The sequence below is a fragment of the Astyanax mexicanus genome, chromosome 12 (genome assembly GCF_023375975.1).
Source record: "Astyanax mexicanus isolate ESR-SI-001 chromosome 12, AstMex3_surface, whole genome shotgun sequence".
In the NCBI taxonomy this organism is placed as follows: domain Eukaryota; kingdom Metazoa; phylum Chordata; class Actinopteri; order Characiformes; family Acestrorhamphidae; genus Astyanax; species Astyanax mexicanus.
This window is the reverse complement of record NC_064419.1, coordinates 33,615,539-33,636,552: the sequence shown is the minus strand read 5'-3', so window position 1 is coordinate 33,636,552 and position 21,014 is coordinate 33,615,539. Positions and strand designations below refer to the sequence as shown.

The 21,014-nt window shown below is 37.1% G+C and overlaps 2 protein-coding genes across 2 annotated transcripts; one reads left to right on the top strand and one right to left on the bottom strand.

Moving 5' to 3' along the window:
* Positions 1–1,071: 1,071 nt before the first annotated feature.
* Positions 1,072–15,352, bottom strand: LOC107197220 (uncharacterized). Its single transcript, XM_049485847.1, has 2 exons — positions 15,163–15,352; positions 1,072–2,666 (listed from the first exon to the last, which is right to left on the bottom strand). Exon 2 carries the CDS (start codon positions 2,656–2,658, stop codon positions 1,726–1,728), a length of 933 nt encoding a protein of 310 aa, XP_049341804.1. The 5' UTR covers positions 2,659–2,666; positions 15,163–15,352; the 3' UTR covers positions 1,072–1,725.
* Positions 15,353–16,518: 1,166 nt separating this feature from the next.
* Positions 16,519–18,898, top strand: gadd45ga (growth arrest and DNA-damage-inducible, gamma a). Its single transcript, XM_007247161.4, has 4 exons — positions 16,519–16,662; positions 17,143–17,244; positions 17,360–17,570; positions 18,097–18,898. The coding sequence occupies exons 1-4, from the start codon at positions 16,616–16,618 to the stop codon at positions 18,208–18,210; spliced, it is 474 nt and encodes a 157-aa protein (XP_007247223.2). The 5' UTR covers positions 16,519–16,615; the 3' UTR covers positions 18,211–18,898.
* Positions 18,899–21,014: the final 2,116 nt, after the last annotated feature.

The following is a 21,014-nucleotide window of genomic DNA, read 5'->3' as shown; positions in this document are numbered from 1 at the left end:
GTTTAACATTCTTCAAACATCACTGTTTCTTGAAATACCGGCCTGGGCTCCAAAAATATTTGTCAACACAAAACTACATGCATCTCTCACTTTTAGAAGTTTTTTCCTGATTGTTTTTTTAACTATCTTTCTTTGTTCTTTTTCCTCAGATCATGGATGCCTTGTTCCATCTGTTCAGCATGGTAATATATTGTTAAATCCTATGAATGACAATATATGACAATACTTAATCATTATTTTCTGGGTATTAAGATAGCATGAGTGGAGAGCACTTGTCAAATGTGCGTTTCTTTACAAAGAAGTGTAATTAGCCCGGTTTTAATGAAACTGGTTCATGCGAAATCATCAAACCAAAAGTTATTTAATATTACAAATCTGTGAGTGGCAAAAGTATGTAAAGCTTTGTTTTCAGTATCTGGTGTTGCCCCTTGTGCAACAATAACTCCAAATAAAAGTTTACGATAACTGCAGATTAGTCCTGCATATCGGCTTGGAGGAATTTTAGCCTGGTCCTCCATACTAAACATATTTGGCTGTGTTATGTTGGTGTGTTTCTTTTTCTATAAACTGCTGCTTTAGCTCTGCTTACAACATTTCTACTGTATTAAGATCAGCACCACTGTCAATATCAATATTAAATTATTTTTAATAATAGATAGAGTTTTGGTAAGTTTCTATAAATCAAAAATCCCAGCAGTGCCACAAACAGTGAGTGATGAGTTTACATAAACTAAACTACATTTGACCTGGCAACTCACGGTCTTGGGCCTGCAGTTATAAAAGGCACTTTTGAATTAATTGATGCATGTCTTAAAGAGAAAATGAAAGCATTACAATCATGAATTAGAACCAATTTCAACTGTTTTGTCTGCTTACATTATGTTCATAGTTATATACACTAGCTTCATGCTTGAAACCTTGTTATATGCCTACTAACTACAATATGTGTTGGTTACTTTGTTGCTAAAAATACATTTGGGATTGTTTTTTTTACTTTGTTATGTACGTATTTTAGTTTTTGAATATTGTTTTTGTGTGTACAATGTAATTGTAAATAAAGATTTACAATCCTTTTTATTATTTGTTTATTTTATTTTTCCACCATATTGGAGAATCCCAGTGTGAAGCAGTTGGTAAATCAAATAAACAAATCAAATACATTTGAAAGAGCTTCTCAGTAAATCCAAACATGACACAATTGTGGTACTCCACACAGTAGGAATTATGAAAACTCATCTAAATCAAGGTATTTCCAAAACAAGTACATTGTACAATTCTATGCAATTACAAAGTTGACTACTTGGGGGTTTTGCAGATGTTTTTAAAAGAGAATCTCAACTCAACTATAAATTAGCAGCTCATAGTTAACTTACAGGAATTTCATTATCATTTGTTGAAAACATCTTATGATTCTAACACGTTTGCCTCTTTTTCTTTTCAAATACTGCAATAGAAAGAGGGCTTCTTATATTTCTGACAGTGGTAGTTATTAACTTAAAACAATTACAATTGACAGATAATGCATTCTATACATCTCATTAAAGTGTCTCAAGAACTTGACATCAACATTCATTGTAAACCACTTGCATATTATTACAATGTTAAAACCTTGTATCTCCTAAAGAGCAGCTTGAAGATGGAGAAAACTCTTTTTACATTTAGCTCAATTTTACTAATTTTTTTAATAACAATACATATCTCTGGTCAATAAACTGAAAAATCTGATCAAAAGCAATAGGATACTAACCTGGGATAAAAACCAGGGTTAGAGCTAGAAAGCTTTTCTAGACAGAGAGAGAGTGTGGCTGCTGATTCCTCACTGACTATGAAGTATGCAAATGGAACTCCTCTACCAATGCTGTTGCTCAGAAGAAGTGCATAGAATGCATAGCCATACGAAGTTATGCTTTTGTAGGTGGCGTCCATGAACATCATGGGATGTGGATGTAATTTCAGGAGTTCTTTTTGCCAGGGAGTCTGCACTACAATTATCAATGGATTTTCTTCACTTAAAGGCTGATAAAAAGAAATGTTTTCTTTCAGCTCTGATGTGGCTAGAATATCCACACTGACACTATCATTCACGTCAGGAAAAAATAGTGCATTTATGCTCTTTTTGATTGTTCTTATGTCTTCTGGTGTAACATAATAACGACGATTGTGTTTGTCTACATGTCCATGACGTTCTGCCCAATCAACACTCTTTAAAAGTGTTTCAGAAACTGACAGTCCCTGCTCAAGCCACATTTCAATGAAACCTAGTAGCTCTGGGTCAACAGGGTTTTTTACACCCTCTTCTTGAATGTCAACATCATGTCCATGGTGTTTTAACATTTTGTTCACAACAGCACCTGTAAATGCAGCATCTCTTATTATTCTAAAAGACACATAGGCCCCACAAGAGTTGGCCCTGGTTTGTGTTGGTTTTCCTTTGCTCTTTCCAGTTGGTTTGCTGGACCGCTCACATGCGTAGTAATAGTAGTTCTTGTGAGTACATACAGGAGATTTAAAGTAGCTCTGCGTTTCATCTTCCAATTTCTTGATATAAGATTTCATGAAGTCCCATTGCTCGTCAAAAACAACTACTTCTTGTATGACATCAGGATCTGTAACCTTCTTCAGCTTTCGTCTAACACCTTTAATCCAGATATTCTCCATTTTCTTTCCTAAACAAAAAACAAAACAAAACATGTGAAGAGTAACTGTTTATTTTACCTTAAGTGTATTGACAAATATCTTTCAATTATGATTACTTATCTTAGTATCTGTATTTACATAATCATTGTGTGAAACCTTGTATTTTATAGGCATTAACCAATACTCACATTATATTTGATCATTTTTACTCACAGTGTATTTTACACGCATTTATATAAAAGATTAACCAATAATCACAATATATCCTTTACACATATAGTAAAACATTGTTTGATATGGCATGTGACTAACACAGACTTTATTATATGGCAGATTAACCCACATTAACATATAACATATGAGATGTAGCTCAGGCTTGAAGTATTTTGTTTTACTGCATGACCCTAACTAACGGTCATCAATTCGACTGGTACGGGGCTAATTTGCTACAAAAAGGCTATTAGATCAAAGCAGCCTTTTGGTCAGTGAGTGCCTCCCTAAAAAACCTCTGCTTCAAAGCGGGGGGTGACGCACACACACAGATAGTGCCAGGATGGAAGAACACAGTCAAGGCCAAACATTAGTGGTCCGGTCAGACACGTGAAACTTGAGTACTAACACGTGAAATTATGCATATTAACATGAGATGATTTTAGCAACGCCTCATCAACAGGCTTACGTCATTTTGGGTATAAAACATGGAGTCAGATCAGAGGGGGTCAGAACTCTTACTGAGACGGCTGTAACACTGTCTAATATGTATTGGTTCTCCTGAATATTCAGTACTTTGTAATAAATACTTGGTTTGCTTTCAGCTTCACTCCACCTGTCTGACTCTCTCTATCAAACGAACACGCAGGGGAAGTTGTACCCCGGACGAGAGGTGGGAGTAGCCCACCTCCCATTTTCTTTTCTACAACAATTTGGTGACCCGACGACGAGTCTGACGAAGGACAGCATCCGGCACTGATCCACTCACGGCCGAACTTAACAAACCAGGTAAGCAGAGCCTGTTTAATCAAATTCTGCATATTGGTTATTTCTAAATTTGAGTGGATCGGCGGCCTGGCTGCTGTCCGGAGGGAAGCAGACAGCATAACAAGCTATTTAAATGAGAATAGAAGTTGTGCCTATTCCAGGGTATTAAAGAGTAGAGGCTGTTCCTACTCAAAGGTTTATAAAAAGATTAGATGTTGTTCCTAATCAAGGGTTAAGGATTGGATGCTGGCGTCTCCCCCCGGCTTCTGACGAGAAGTTCGGATAACGGCCAGGTGTAAGGCTCACCTCGATATTGATCCGCTCGCAAAAAGCCAGAGTAGACGCTGTTCCTACTCACCTCTATTTTAATTCGGTTAAAAAGAGCAGATGCTGTCCCTGCTCGGGTAGACGAAGTACACTACTTCTCTATTTTAATTCGGTTAAAAAGAGCAGATGCTGTCCCTGCTCGGGTAGACACTGTACACTACTTCTCTATTTTAATTCGGTTGAAAAGAGCAGATGCTGTGCCTGTTCGGGTAGACGCTGTACCTACTTCTCTATTTTAATTCGATTAAAAAGAGCAGATGCTGTCCCTGCTCGGGTAGACGCTGTACACTACTTCTCTATTTTAATTTGGTTAAAAAGAACAGATGTTGTCCCTGTTCGGGTAGACGTGTACCTACTTCTCTATTTTTATTCGGCTGGAAGAAATAACAAAAACAAATAAAAAACAAAATCATAAAAAGTAAATAAATGAATAAATAAAATATATAATACTAATAATAATAATATAAGCAGATGTTGTTCCTGCTCAAGACATTTCGTAAATAATTAGTAGACGCTGTGCCTACTACGAACTTTTACAAGTTATTAAATTAATAGTTATTGCATGATACTGTGGAGGTGCACCTGTGAGCGTGAAAGTGTGCGTGTCCAGTTTTCCGGAGAGAAACACAGCCTTGTGTGGCGGAGAGATAAAATGTGTGTGCGGCAGCGAATCAAAGAGTGTGTGCGAGAGAGTGAGCGCTGCTGAAATGTGTGTGCGTATGTGTTAGACTTGTGTGTGGAACTGTGAGACTGAAAAAAGTGTGTGCGTATGCGTTACAGTGTGTGCGAGACAGACTGAATGCAACATAAGTGTGTGCGTATGTGTTGGAGTGTGTGGGTGCTCATGTGTGATTGGTTGAGTGTACGAACTCTTGTGTGTAAACGAAATAGGAATGGATGAGTCCCACTGCAGGGGAGGAGTCCAAGGTGAAGTAGGTGGAGTTGGTTAAGCCTATTGGTTTTCGACTGTGAAGTTGGTTATTTGTGAATTAACACTTGTGAGATATCATAGAAAATAGAACATCAGTTCAGTAGGGAAATAGAGTAATACATTGTGAGATGGGGGACAGAGGTGAACAGGGGGAAAAGGTTTTTGTATGGATAGAAATAGATATATATATATAAGAAAATATAAGGATATACAAAACCTAACTATACAAGGTAAAGATCTATCTGTACACGGAGCAGTGCAGTAGATATTACTAATGGTCATAAATAATTAAATAATTAACAGAGTAAAGTGCAATGACATCTATTATGACAGTGACTAATGTGAAATAGAAATATAATATAATATACATATGCATACGTTATAAGACAGTTCCGAAAATAAATGTGAAAATGTGAATACCCAATCATGAGTAAAGTATACTTTAATGTAAGCAAGGTTGGGGAAGTGTTAATATAAATAATTAAGTTGTTGAATGATGTCAGAGAGGTGTGTGACTGGATAAATAATTAGAGAATTTAGAGAGTTTAATACAGGGATTATGGAGACAGAATTGAGGAAAATAATTAGCTTAATTTTGGGTATTGGACTATATCTTGGGGGCGCTAACCCAACAGGGACATATGTCTAACTCTATATTCTATTAGCAAAGCTAATAATGAAAAAATGACTGTGTGTGGCTGTTTCGGAATCGTCTCCTATTGCAGAAATACTAAGCAATTTGGATTGGCCATTTTTACAATGCTTTGTCGAAACTCAGCAGTATATTTTTCCCCATATAGTTCACTATTAATTACATTATATTATAATAATATTGTACAGAAGATGTATGCTAGAAATTCCAAAATATACTATGCCATGCAGTACTGCTGTGTAAGATGTCCTCAGAGCAGGACCAATAAATATGGTTTCTTGTTTGATTCTTAAATAACCAGTTCAATGAATAGAAAATGCTACATAGTTAATAGTGAATGAATTAATGAGCGAGCCATTCCAAACACAGCTTTTTCTATCAGGTGATTTAGTTAATTATCTTAATATTCGTTTCTTATTCAGACTGATCTCAGTTCAGTCCTAGCATCACCTATCAGACAGATGTAATATCTAATTTCTCTATGATCTCATGTATATCCGTCTATGCTAATATTTTGATTATCTTAAGAGCGATAGTAGATTTCAGAAACCAGTGAGGAAAGACCTTATTTTTATTATTATTATTATTATTTTTTAAGGAAACGCAGTGTTGCATCTATTTCAAGCTACAGGGAATTTGGTATTTTTCTGATAAGGAGACATAATCACATGTATTGAAAAAATGAGCTTTCTATTTTGCGTTCAATATGCTTTACTTTCTTTCTGTATAGTATTAAATTAGACTAAAACGAGATCTGGAAAACAGCATAAATTTAGTTTTCATGCTTATACAATGCCACCTATAAAACAAATGCATAATTTTCTGGCTGTAGCATGAACAATATCGGCTAAGCACTATAAAATTGTTTCATCTGCATAATGGTAAAGTTTGCAATCTGAGAAGCAGAGCCAGCACTATAATTTATGTATATATATATTAAATAAACCTGGACCAAAATTTAACCTTGTGGTACACCTTTAAGGTACAGATGCCAAATCTAAATAATTATTCATTGACATGCACTCTTTTGGGTCTATTTCAGAGCAGTGGCATAAAAGCGAATAATTTAAGCTAAATTAAGTGGGAGAGAAAAGGTGATAATGATGGTAATAAATAAAATATGTATACAATAATAACAAATGATAAACCATGGGTACTTGGGGCCTTGCACAGGCTTTTACGGTCGACATCAGAGTGTGAGTTTCTGACAATATGACATACCTGGGTTTGTGTTCCCTAGCTGTGCCCTGCAGGAACACTACGGCACTGAATGTTGATAAAACTGTGCTGCTACGCTGTGTGTGGTTCAGTGGGCTAGGCTGGTTAGCCAAAGACGGGTAAGATCCCAACGTAATACAACGGGACAACCTAAGGCAGGCACAGTCTCGATCTGACCACCACATGCATTTTAACAGAAAACGGAGACAACATCGTGGCAGGGAAGCGCAGCCCAGGGGGAGAGTGAGTGGATGAATGGAGTGATGGGGTGTGTGTCAGTGGAGGCTTGTGCAGGGTAGACCAGCCCAGTGGACAGGGGAAAGACAACAGAGGGTGGAGCAATTTTGTGTTAAGTTTTCTGAAACAGAAATTCTGTTTCAGAAAAAGGGGGAGATGTAAATAGATCACCATTATTACCACCATTATTCGCCCAGCCATTATTTTTTACCTTTTTTCTTGACTTTTTAAACCTATTACCTTTTTCATCCCTCACCACTATTACTAAAAATTTTTGACCAATCATTATTTTATAGACGTAGAGCATTTTTTTAAACTTTTAGCTTGTTTATCTTTTTAAAGTTTGGTTTTAAAACAACCACTATGCAGATGAGCGATTACTTTCAGCAATATTGTAAAAGTTTTAGCTTTTAAGACAAACTCAATCCTAACTTTAAAATATGAAATGTAGACACAAAATTAAACTTTCACTATTCAACATGTAAGCCATTTTTTGAACAAAAAAAAACAATGTGTGAGGCTTGATAAATTGTTTAAGGAAATAGATGTATTGTTGATAATTGTGAAAAGCAATCTGCTTGGCATTGTATATGCATAAATACATATTTAACATATTGAAAAGTAAATGTAAAGCATTGTTCGGATTTATTTGCTAAAATAACGTGGACAAAGCAAAGCATAACATCTGTGTTTATTAATATTGATAATATTATTGTTTGTAATGGAACGATTGATACAGAGAAAAATAATCACGTTCCACTTCTCCCAATTCTTAAAGCACTAAATAAAATCAACTAAATATAGAAATCAAGTCTTTATAAAATCTTGGGAATTGAAAAAGTCAGAAACATAATTTCTTAGTAAAATAACACACTGCAGAAAATTAAAGTGGCAGGTAAAATAATATAGCCACAAGCGGTGATTCTAAAGTCCAAGCAAAAGTAACCCAAGAAAGCCCAGTACATCAATATGGAACCATTCCTGAGACAGAAGCCACATTATGTGTAGTTTGTGCTGAGTTTAAAACTTTGGGCCCTGAAATTCTATTATTAAAGTGGAGATGAAGGGGAGAATAGAGCAGCTGATCATTACGATCTATGTAAAAAACATGATTTAGATGTATTTCCAGGTGTTTGTTTCTTATCTATTATCTATATAGTATTACCAATACAATATGAGAAGATCTACAGGAAGCTTTCAGTGGGAGGTTTAACAGCAGGTGCATTTAAAGCAACAGCTTTGGGCTGTGAAGGAGTAAAATATGGTCTGTACAATGATACTGCAGAGTTGAGGTGTGTTTTGGTAGTGTTTGTGAGAGTGGAAGTGTTTGAGTTTGTGAGTGTGTGCATGCACGAGAAATAGTGTGTGTCTAGCGGTAAACTGGGTGGTGAACATTAGTAGTGTTTGTAAGAGCTAATTTGGATATAACAGAGCCACAGGGAAGCAGTTACACTAAAAGGGAAAGGGATGTGAACAAAAGGAAGGTAAAAGCAAGTAATTAATGGTGATGATAATTAAATGTTACAATTTAAAATAGAAAATGACTAAATGTTAGGGATTTAAAGCACTTTTGACAGTAAAGATCATGATTGAGTATAACTGAAAATCAGGACAACTGAAGAAGGTAAGAAAACAAAAATTGGGCTGAAATCTGTGCACAGACAAAATTTTAATATGAAATAATTAACTTCCAAGGGGAAATTAGAGCTCAAGTTAAGTGTGATAAATGTATTTTAACCATGTATTTTAACTTGCAGGAAGGAGACACGGAGGACCCCTTAAAAGACTTCCAAAATGAATAGTGAACCTTAAACGTGATTATAACGAATACAAAAGTTTCGTTTCAGATCTGTTTACACAGGGGGAGAAGGAGAACGTGGTGCAAAGGTGGACCAGTCCGGACACAGAGTGAGGGTTCCTCCGCCATTGCGCACGAAAGGGGAACGGGTCTGGCTGGATTGAGCCTTTCCAGGTGACTGAGAGAATACGCAGATCAACTGATAGGCGAGGGTTCTACAGCTGTGCAACAACAGAGATCGCTCACAGAGCCAGAAGGAGAGGTGAAAACAACAGCTGAATCGTCTGACTCAGATGGAGGCCCGCAGCAGGAAGGAGGGGTAGCACACTCACCCCGCAGCAGCAGCAGCAGGAAGGAGGGGCAGCAGAGCCCCCGCAGCACGGGCCTGGCCTGGCCACAGCAGAGAAAAGATTTCTCAGAGCACAGCAGCAGACAGCACACAGCCTGGCTGTGACCAAGTAGAGGAATTGAGGGAGTGACTCATTCAACAACGTTTCGATTGCGTCAAAGTACACTACATACAGAAACTCTTAAACACATCTCATTAAAAAACACACATAGTCTTATCACACACCAACTCATACTTTTCATTCACTGATATTGCAGACATCAAGGTAGTATACCTTCAGAACCCTGAAACAAGAAGAAAGAAGAAACGAACAACACGAATTGCAACTTTAACATTTACACATATAGGGTTATAAACTGTGATTTGCTAAAGTAGGGGGGGAACACATTATTTTTTCTTTACAGGTTGTACTGAACATTGCTTTCCTTTACAGGTGGCCGAAAGACTCTTGAAAAAACGAAATTGTAAAAAAAATATATATACACTCTGTAACCTTAACACTTACACATATAGAGCTATAGATAATAAGTTTACTAAATACTGGGAAACTTAGAGGGAAAACACATTTATGGTTTAATAATGGCTTGGTACAGAAAAAGGGGGTGGGACAGGTCAAAGTACGGACACTATAACGAACCAGCATTTCCTCTGGTTATTCCAATATGGCTCCAGATAATAATAACAGTTGCCCTCATGGGTATAATGATAATAACACTGACCATTGTCTCAAAACAAGAACAACTAACAACGGTAGAGGGAACAATTGTAAACACATCAGCAACCGTACACCCGACAAACGCAACAGCTAAAGACCAGCCCACACAGCTTAATAGAACCAAACGATCAACCATCAATCAGCCTAACTCAAAATGCATCAGGCGCTGGGGAGGTATAGAATTAGACTAATATTGGGGTGAGATGACAATATGGACAGTGAACTTATGCGACGTGGTTACTTGTGGTAAGCCGGGGTCCAAGGGGGAAGCGGTGTACTTGTGTTGGTCCCGTGATGATAATCTTAAGTGTAACCATAAGGGGGATTCTGACGAAGACCTTCACATTAACATAAAAAGGTTTTTCACCTCATTGCAGCATTTTTCTCAAGTTGAGAAGCTAAAATAGAATGTGTATTTTACTATATTGTTTATTTTTTCATATATTTTTTAAAATAGAATTTTATTATCATTTGAATCTTATATGATCCAGAATAATTCTCGTTACCGTTACAGTAAATGACGAAGCTAGATCAACCGGTTCAAAACATTTTTTGATGATTAATTTTTGATTAATAGTTCCACAACAAAATCCCATCAACTTAACAGCACAGTCATTGACACTTACTTTGATCTTTTATTTATTTATTTATAGTTAAGCAACTCTCATTACCGATACAACATTTGTAAAATATCTTTTAATTTTTTAATTAATGAAAATTATTTTAGAATATGTTTGATCAAAAACTCATGGGGACAACAGGTGAGGGGTATACTATAGTAAACATTTAAAAAATTAACATTTTAGATCCATAACGGTAATGAGAACACAATTAAATGGTAATGAGATGCTCTTAGCTAATTTCACACATAACTTAAAATGCTAATATGCTAACAACCTATAACTTTGCCAGCTGTCAAAGCCTTATATTGTGATGATATTCATGAAATAATTTATTTTTAAAAGTAATGAGTATTAAACCATAACGGTAATGATAATACACAGTGTAATTGAGGACAGTTTTAGTAATATTAACACAGATTTCTCAAAGGGAGAGAATAGTGACCAACTGATCTTATCTCCATTTTGAAGCTTGTCTCTGACGTGATGCATCATGGGATAGCTGATCAATTTCAAGGCACAGTGTAATTTTTTTTTTTTTTTTTAAGGGGGTAAAATCATGAAACGGTAATGAGAAAAATTGTTCGGACACAGTTATTTTGTTTAAAATCAAGTACATTTTTTGTTCAAACACCAAAAATATTTATATTATGTATAAATGTTGATACTTTAAATGACTTTCATCTATTTTATTGATTCGATATGCTTAGTACTTTTACTATGGTTTAACTTAAAATTAGAAAGAAGGGGTACGGACACATAACGGTAATGTGAATTTCCATATATTTTTTATTTAATTTATATAAAAATGATTTTCTATGATAATGAAAACAATTGATCCATACAGTACTACCTATTTGCTTTACACACAATATCAGAGTTTTTGTGAATTAAGTACTGATTTTAAAAATTGTCATGGACATGTTGCATGCAGCTTCATGAGAATCATCCATAACACCGATTAAGCAGCTTATAAAGCCAGACCTTGTCACAAGTGGGAACACGTAATTAGGTCGACACATGTCAATTGGGATACAAGCGAAAGCTGGGCGACTCGTGAGCGGGAGAAATGAAATAAGCTTAACATACAAAGGGATAATGGTGCGATAAATAATCTAATAACCATTGCATTAGAGTGGCAATCCGATCCTAATGGGGAAAAATCTTCGGCATTTTTCATAGGGGTCGGGGTGGATGTAAATGGTAACGACCCTGTCGGATGGATCAAAGTTAGAGTTACAGATACACCGACCATCGACACCGACGAGGCCACAAACAAACACAATTGACAATAATGGGGGGGATCGGCCTATACTGGAGTGTGAGGAAGAGCAAGGGGAAATGCTGGAAACCAACCAGTCTTGGGGATGACTTTATTGCAATGATGTCACTTCCTCCTTTGATAGAGTTCGAATTTTTGGTCGCCTGGTGGCAGAGGGACCGTGGGAGAATTTTTCCTGTCATAAATTGGTTGGAAGGCTGCCGGAACAGGTTTTCGCTCCCACCATTAGCTAACTGTTCACACATGTGTTGATCAAGTGTTGAACATATGTAAATATACATATTTGGAGGAATTATGATGTGTTGACGTATCTGGTTGATACGTCAAAAGGGAGAATTGAAGAGTAACTGTTTATTTTACCTTAAGTGTATTGACAAATATCTTTCAATTATGATTACTTATCTTAGTATCTGTATTTACATAATCATTGTGTGAAACCTTGTATTTTATAGGCATTAACCAATACTCACATTATATTTGATCATTTTTACTCACAGTGTATTTTACACGCATTTATATAAAAGATTAACCAATAATCACAATATATCCTTTACACATATAGTAAAACATTGTTTGATATGGCATGTGACTAACACAGACTTTATTATATGGCAGATTAACCCACATTAACATATAACATATGAGATGTAGCTCAGGCTTGAAGTATTTTGTTTTACTGCATGACCCTAACTAACGGTCATCAATTCGACTGGTACGGGGCTAATTTGCTACAAAAAGGCTATTAGATCAAAGCAGCCTTTTGGTCAGTGAGTGCCTCCCTAAAAAACCTCTGCTTCAAAGCGGGGGGTGACGCACACACACAGATAGTGCCAGGATGGAAGAACACAGTCAAGGCCAAACATTAGTGGTCCGGTCAGACACGTGAAACTTGAGTACTAACACGTGAAATTATGCATATTAACATGAGATGATTTTAGCAACGCCTCATCAACAGGCTTACGTCATTTTGGGTATAAAACATGGAGTCAGATCAGAGGGGGTCAGAACTCTTACTGAGACGGCTGTAACACTGTCTAATATGTATTGGTTCTCCTGAATATTCAGTACTTTGTAATAAATACTTGGTTTGCTTTCAGCTTCACTCCACCTGTCTGACTCTCTCTATCAAACGAACACGCAGGGGAAGTTGTACCCCGGACGAGAGGTGGGAGTAGCCCACCTCCCATTTTCTTTTCTACAACACATGAAAACAAAAAAATAGTACCATTACTTCTATACAGGAGTTACAGTGCCCATTTCATTTTTTTTCTTACAAAAGGTTGGCCATTATGCCAGTAGCAAAGCACATGATTTAAAGCCAAACACACTATTGATAGATATTACCATGGTTCAGTTATGACCCAATGAATATGAATCAATAAGATGTAGTTCAAACATATAGTTAATTACTTCTGATTTTTAAACCAGTGCTTTGCTGCCCCAAGAGCAGCGTTAGCCTCTATATAAAGTGGTAATGCTAACCCTACAGACTAATCTTGTACATGTTTCAGTTTTCCTGCCCCAAGAGCAGCATTATGCTGTGTCTGAATTTCAAATGCTCATCTGAAACAGTCATTATGCCAATGGTTCAATTCTGCTGCTCCAAGAGCAGCAATACGCTGTATGTAGTCAGATATTCTTCAATTAAACAAACCTATGTGAATATATGATTTAATCCTCCTAACCCAAAATGCAGCAATAATCTAAATCAACACGTTTAAAGCCAACCCTACAGCCTTAAAAACATTTTAATCTAACATGATTTGCACAAATAAACAACAGTTCTGCTGCCCCAAGAGCAGCACTAGTTGGTATAAAATATATTATTGCTAAATATGGCTAGGAATCAATTATACTGACCCAAAATGAACAATAATATAAATCAGTAAGATGCAGTTCAAATTTATAGTACATTGCCGCCGCCTTTACAACTACTGTTCTGCTGCCCCCAGAACATAACCCTGTACCCAAGAGTAGCAGTATTCTTTATATAATATAAACATGCTAAATTTCAGGATTTAATATTGGTGTTGCTCAATTTTACAGACCCAAAATCTGCATTAAAATTAATCAGTATAAAAAAGCCCAAACATATAGTTAATTACTTCTGATTTTTAAACCAGTGCTTTGCTGCCCCAAGAGCAGCGTTAGCCTCTATATAAAGTGGTAATGCTAACCCTACAGACTAATCTTGTACATGTTTCAGTTTTCCTGCCCCAAGAGCAGCATTATGCTGTGTCTGAATTTCAAATGCTCATCTGAAACAGTCATCATGCCAATGGTTCAATTCTGCTGCTCCAAGAGCAGCAATACGCTGTATGTAGTCAGATATTCTTCAATTAAACAAACCTATGTGAATATATGATTTAATCCTCCTAACCCAAAATGCAACATTAATCATGATGATAATCAGGATGATAAAGGCGAAACTTACAGTACATTGGAAGCAGTTGTGTAACTCATAATTTAAAACAAAACCAAGTTCTGCTGCCCTAAGAGCAGCGTTATAGTACACCTATGTTATATTTAACAATTCAATGTGTGCATCAGTACTAATTGACATCACATTATAAATTACATTTGCTAAACTATTTATATATTTGAAAATCATATTTACTTTGCAAAATAGGAACAAACAAACAAAAAAAAAAAAGAATTTTGCCCTATGGCCCGCTTGCAATACCTCTGCAGCCCACTTGGGGGGTGCGGCCCACAGGTTAAAAAACACTGTTATAGAGTCTTTTATGTCAATAGATCAATTCGTCTGCCCCCAGAGCAGCAAAAAACTATATATTAACGTTACAGTGGCTTATAACACAGCACGAGACACATTTCTACAATTCCTGTAAAGCAGTATAAAACTTTTCCATTCTCAAGTTGTGTTTGTATGACTTAATACACTACTACACATCCAAGTAAGCAAGAGTAAATATACCAAGCATGCTAGCTAAAGCCTGTTGAACACTGCTATTATCTGACTAACATTAACAACCCCTATGCAATTTTTATCCCTCATTTCATATAATTGTAGATTATATCAGACTGAATATTGTTTAATAGCTGACAAATGTCTAGCTGACCTTATCAAAACTACTTTAAACTATGGAGCTAATTAGCTAACCTAAGTATCTGAACTTGCTAGCTAGCAAGGTTAGCTGGCTCAGTAGCCTAATAATGCACACTATTATTTTAAGTTCATTTAATAAGGCATATCTGTTCCCAAAATAAACTCTTTAAAATAATAATAAAAAAAAATACTTAATTACTTTTGCTATTTTTTGGCTAGCTGACTATCGAAAATACTGTGCTAATCTTGCTAGCCAATTAGCCTGAAAATTCACACTACTGTTTCAAGTTAACTTAAAAAGCTCTTATTCAGTACATTAATATTATTTTAATAAAAATAAAAGCATCTTACCTTCAAAAACTGTGATTTTTCACTCCTCAAAGATGGCTGGATCCAACTGCCCGGTCTTTTTTTTCATTTAGCAGATCCTGCCTTTTCCCCCGCCTCTTCTTTAAATTGATTGGTTGTTTCTCTGAACCAATCAGTTTTCTTTCTGCCCTCAGAACCCTTTTGTGTAAGTAAAACTCCCATCTGCGTTTAGCTCACACACTGAATCATAGAGAGAATTTAGGAAATTCCGTGGAAATCCCTTTAAATTCTGCTCTATTTAAAATGCGTGTCTCAGAATTGGCCGCCAGATGTCGCCACTGCTTCACTCTCAGCTCTACCGGCGGCTGCAGTGTTATTCACACTTACTGTAAACTGAAGTGATTTACAGCAGCTGCTGCAGCTACAGCGGAGCTTCTGCCTCTATTACTGTCCACATGCATTCCTAATCTACTGCTGCTGCTTTTGTTCCCGTGATTAAAGTCAAATCATAATCGTGCGATTAAACCAGATTAATACATATATATGTGACGGGCAGGACAGTGACAATGCAGCGCGGTCTGTTCGACTGCTTCCAGGAATCCTGAAGCAAAACAAGGGATCACAGGAGGATGACACGCGCGCAGTCAGCTGCGAGCAGGTGCAGCGCGTGCCCATTATTCCCCGAGACACAAAACAAAGAAAGGGGAAGCGACGCGTGGCGCTCGGAGAGATCTGAAGAAATATGAGAATAGTGACACAAAGCTTAACTCAATGCATATACTTTACTGAACAAAGGAAATTTAAAGCCTCTTTTAGATTAAATAATATGAAATATATTTTATAAATATATATTGTTTTAAATATTAAAGATTAATTAGGAAAGATATGTTAGTAATATTAGAAAATATAAATAAATATAAATATTTAAAAGTATAGTATTGGGTAGCTAACTAACTAACATTTTAACTTTTTTTAATATTAAAATAATTAAAACAAAACATTTCTCCATTCTCTATTTTCAAATCTACTAATGTATTAATCATCATACTGCAGCTACACAAATCCACGAAAAATTAACTCTTGATTTATTTCACGCGTTTTTAACACACAAATATATAAATAAATAATTACCTACCTCAGTTTGTAAAAGCCCACGTGGGCTGTTTACGGGAATCACTCATTTGCATACGCCTCAGGCGACCTCCAATCAAAGCGCCCGGTCCCGCCCTCCAGTAATACCGGCCTGCAGTTTGAGCACATGGACAGTTTTAGACGGTGCAGGTTGCTGGCCAATCAGAGCGCGTATACAGGACTTGGGCCAATCAGAGCGCGGTGTTGCGTTGTTGGGGGGCGGGCAGGAGAGAGCGCTGTGAGGCGAGGAGCTATAAAACCCAGCTAACAATAGCAGATCTCACCCTGAGCTCTGAGACACACAGAGGAGAATATCTACTCATTTACTCCCTGAAAAGCGGATTATTGTTCGGATTTTTCAGTCATGACATTTGAAGAAGTTTGTGGACAAGAGAACGATACCAGCGACAGGTGAGTTTTTAAAGGCGTTTTTTGGTATTTTAGTCATTTAACTTTAGTTAACCAGCAATCTAAATTTAGCTGCACTTTGCTCAAGTTAGATTAACTTGCATCAAACAGCTTGTTAAATACTAGCCAGCTAGTTGGAATAATAGTAGTTTTAGTACTGCATATGCATTTAAAAACGTCCTTACGTCTATAGAGTGCACATTTTTGCATTTTCCACATTTTGAGTTATCTATTTGAAATGTGACTTGCCAGAACTCTTTTAAACATTTTAAAGGCTAACAGCACCCTCTGGCTTTTACATTTGATTTTTTTAAAACTAAAGTACTGTAAAGTAGGGTTTCAAAAGAAATTGAACAAACTAGTTTCCCAGCAGTTCATACCACCATCCATCCAGTTTTAAATGGCTTGAAATGCACGCTCACGTGTTTCCCATGCGCGCTCACTCATGTCTAATGCACGCTCCCGTGTCTCCTTGTTGTGTAGGATGCGCAGTGCAGGTTCAGCACTGGAGGAGCTGCTGCTCTCTGCCAAGAAGAACGACTGCCTCACTGTGGGAGTCTACGAGTCTGCCAAAGTCATGAATGTGTAAGTGATTATTCTATTCTATTCTATTCTGATTTTATTCAGTTGAAATGGAGTGAAGACAGCAGCACTGTAAACATACAGCTTGACTAATGGTGCTTATTCTTTCTGTTTACAGTGACCCAGACAGCGTGGCATTCTGCGTGCTGGCCACAGATGAGGAGTATGAGTGTGACATGGCCCTCCAGATCCACTTCACCCTCATCCAAGCGTTCTGCTTCGACAACGACATCAACATTGTCCGGGTCAGCGACATCGAGCGGCTCGCTGACATTGTTGGCAGTGATGAAACGGGTGAACCCAAGGACGCTCACTGCATTCTCGTTACGGTACGTTTACTGCACTACAGAGTGTCCTGTTCAGGGCTGGGCTGGGGAGCTGCTGTCCTGATGTGACATGACACAATGGATTTGCTTTCACTATTTTAGTGTTGGCTGAGGGTTAATCTGGGTCAGCCATAGGGGTTTGTGGGTTCCTCACTTATAACCACATAACCTTACAATACTTTAGCTATACACTAGCATGTTATTGATTAATATTATTGTTATTTTTTAATATGAAAAGCTAAGTACTGACCCTTTTGATCATGTGGTTAAGTGAGGTCAACAACAATGCAACAATGTCACTACAGGCTTTGCTATTAATACTGAACATTGACTAAAAATATATAGCCCTATAATTCCTGGAGTTCCAACAACACTTTCAATTGCATGTTTATTGCTAAGAGTTAAAATTGCAAATCATAATTTAATATTTTAGCAAAGGTAGTTATGTCTTAATAGCATTAGTTTTCTTTGCATAATACTCTAGGTAATCATAGTACCAGAGATCTAAATATTTCTCTTTACCCAACAGAACCCCAATTTGGAGTCCTGGAAAGACCCCTCTCTGGAGAAACTGAGCGTGTTCTGTGAGGAGAGGCGCAGCGTGTACGAATGGGTTCCTGCCATCACCCTTCCAGAACGCTGAGAACCGCAGTCTCTTACAAAACAGGAACATACCTATGTGAAACTTCTGGACGTGGAATCGTCCTACCTGAAGTTGTCTGGATTATCCTGGATTATCTGGGCAGAGAGGCGGACCAAAGCAGCATGTGGGCGTCGGTCTGCGCTAAGGGAAGCACATGGTCTATGGACTAGAGTGACCTGAGCTGTGCACCCAGCATCACTCAGTGGAGATGATGCAAAGGCAGGTAGAAGGGAGTGGACTTGCAGCATCTGCAGCTGAAAGGAGGAAGTTCTGGGACTGTGGAGAAGTTACAGAAAGTGTTTCCTCTGGAGAAACGTGAGGAAGTTGGAGAAGCAGAAGAAGCGAAGCTGAAGTGAATTATTGAAGGACTTTTGTTTTCTTTTTATTGCATAAAGTTTGGAGAAGTTGTTTGATAAAGTGCAGAATGAACTGGGAAGTTTTATGAATGATTAGCCCTGACTGGGACCTTGTTTGATGAACTGCAAAGCAACATGTTCATGAGTTGGTTGTGAAAAGGCTTAATCTGATTGGTCACTTTGTTTGGGTGATGTTACACTCTTGTAATTTCTTTATTTTTCTTTATTTTGTGAGCAATGCTCACAGTTTATTGTAAACAGACAGTGGAGCTGCGAAAGCATCTCAGTTTTTTGGAAACTTTGAATATGAATAAATGTGTTAAAATTCACAATTGTGGTTGTATGTGTCGAACAAGTATTTACCCACACTTTTACACTAATGGCAATAACTGTTCACAATGAGGGTTCAGTATATGCATGTATATTGCATTTTTGTGCATTAAGATAACATTGCATAAGTATTGATATATTTTAATAATAAGACTTGCTACTACTGCAATATGTTTCAAACTGACATAAAATAACATGGCAATAGTATTCGTTTCATGGAAACAAAGGTCCACACTGACCTGCAGGATATGCATGTCGAGTCTTCTACTTTGAATGTGGATGCGGTTCCTGCCAGAGTCACTTTTCTGTTCATATGAACAATTCTATCCAGATTTTGCTGGTCACCATCATTTCCACCTACTGCGCTGTCAACTGTGGGTGGTAATGCCTCTTGTGAGAATCCTTGTCTCATCAATCTGGCACCCACTATCAGGCCTTGCTTAAGCTCCTTTCATTCACATTGCCTTGCCATGAGCACACTGGCCTGTGCCTAACCTCAATCACAATATAACACCTCACAACTTATGCGGGTGCTGGCATTTCCAGGCCGTCCACTGAGGAAACACTTTACGATCAGTTTATATACTGCTATCCCAAGACTTCTGAAATGTCTGTGTACTACTTAGTATAACTACTGCTGCAATATATTGCAAATTGTAATATACATAACATTTAAAATGCTATGATGAATAATCTAGCAGTACATATTGCAATATATATGTGTATATATATATATATGTGTATATATATATATATATATATATATATATATATATATATATATATATATATAAAAACGATTTAACAGTTGTGTTTAATAAAACAAACATGGACATTTACACTTTAATATAAAAATTTATATTATTATAATATAAAAATCTTTTTGGAAAATGAAAACTTCCTGTGAGGTAAAAAAAAACACCCTATATTTATTACTACTTAAAATGCCTAAAATTAAAATCAGGTGCACCACATTAGCTGCAGGTGATTAGACCATCGTTAGAGAGGATTTTGGAGGAGCCTGTCTTATTTAACCCTCAGGCATTAGTTTGGTTTTAAGTAAGTGGCCAGATCCAAAGAGAAAGAAGGGGTGTAGATGTATACCAGTCTGGCAATGGGTTCATATCATAACGTTCTTTGAATATTAAGAAATTAATTTCCTGTCCACAAAAACATTTACAAGTGACAGCTGCCAACATAGCCATATCATGCCGTCCTAGTACATTCCACTCAAAGAACAGACTGCATGATGCTTAAAGAATTCTCCAACAATCCTGAAATATCATCACGCTCTCCGCACAGTTGATATCAAAGTACAGCATCTGCCACCAGAAAGAGACAGAACAAGTTTCAGTTTGATGGGGGTGTGCAAGGAAACCCTTGCTGTCAAAGAACACAAGGACAAAGACCAGGAGTTCTGGGACAGTATGCCTAGAACAGATTCCACATACTGATCCATTTTACTATGTGGGTGTGCTGCTCACTCTGACTCTGGGTTAAAGGGAAAGCTCTGCATGATTCACCCCCCAACAGGATCAGGTTAACAAACGGTGAGTTGTGAAACTGTAGTAAATCTGGATATGGAGACAATAAACATCACAGGGAGACAGACAGAGCGGTTACAACACAAAAGCTGCAGCCATGTCGCGCAAAACTACACAAACGCTCGCCCTTTCACCACCATCCACCCGCCAGCTGCTCTACTGTAACAGCTGCCTAACTGAGGGGGCCCCACATAACCCTCTACATACTTACAGCTGTGTGTGTGTGTGTGTGTGTGTGTGTGTGTGTGTGTGTGTGTGTGTGTGTGTGTGTGTGTTTTGCATAAGAGACTTTAACCACTGACTCTAAAAACTACTAAATGTACAGTAAGGCTCTCATTGAGAAGGAAACACTTTTATAAGTATTATAAATACTAATCCAACAGATAATAAACTGTATTAACTGCCAATTTTTATTAGCCTCAATGATAATGCGCATCAGCAGATATTTGCATTTAATATTTTAAATTAAGTATTAAATTAAGTGTTGATATTTAAAACTGGTCAGTCATAAAAGGAGTAAATACAGATAACAGCAGCTAAATGACTTTTGTCATTTCCACACAAATTTTCAAAG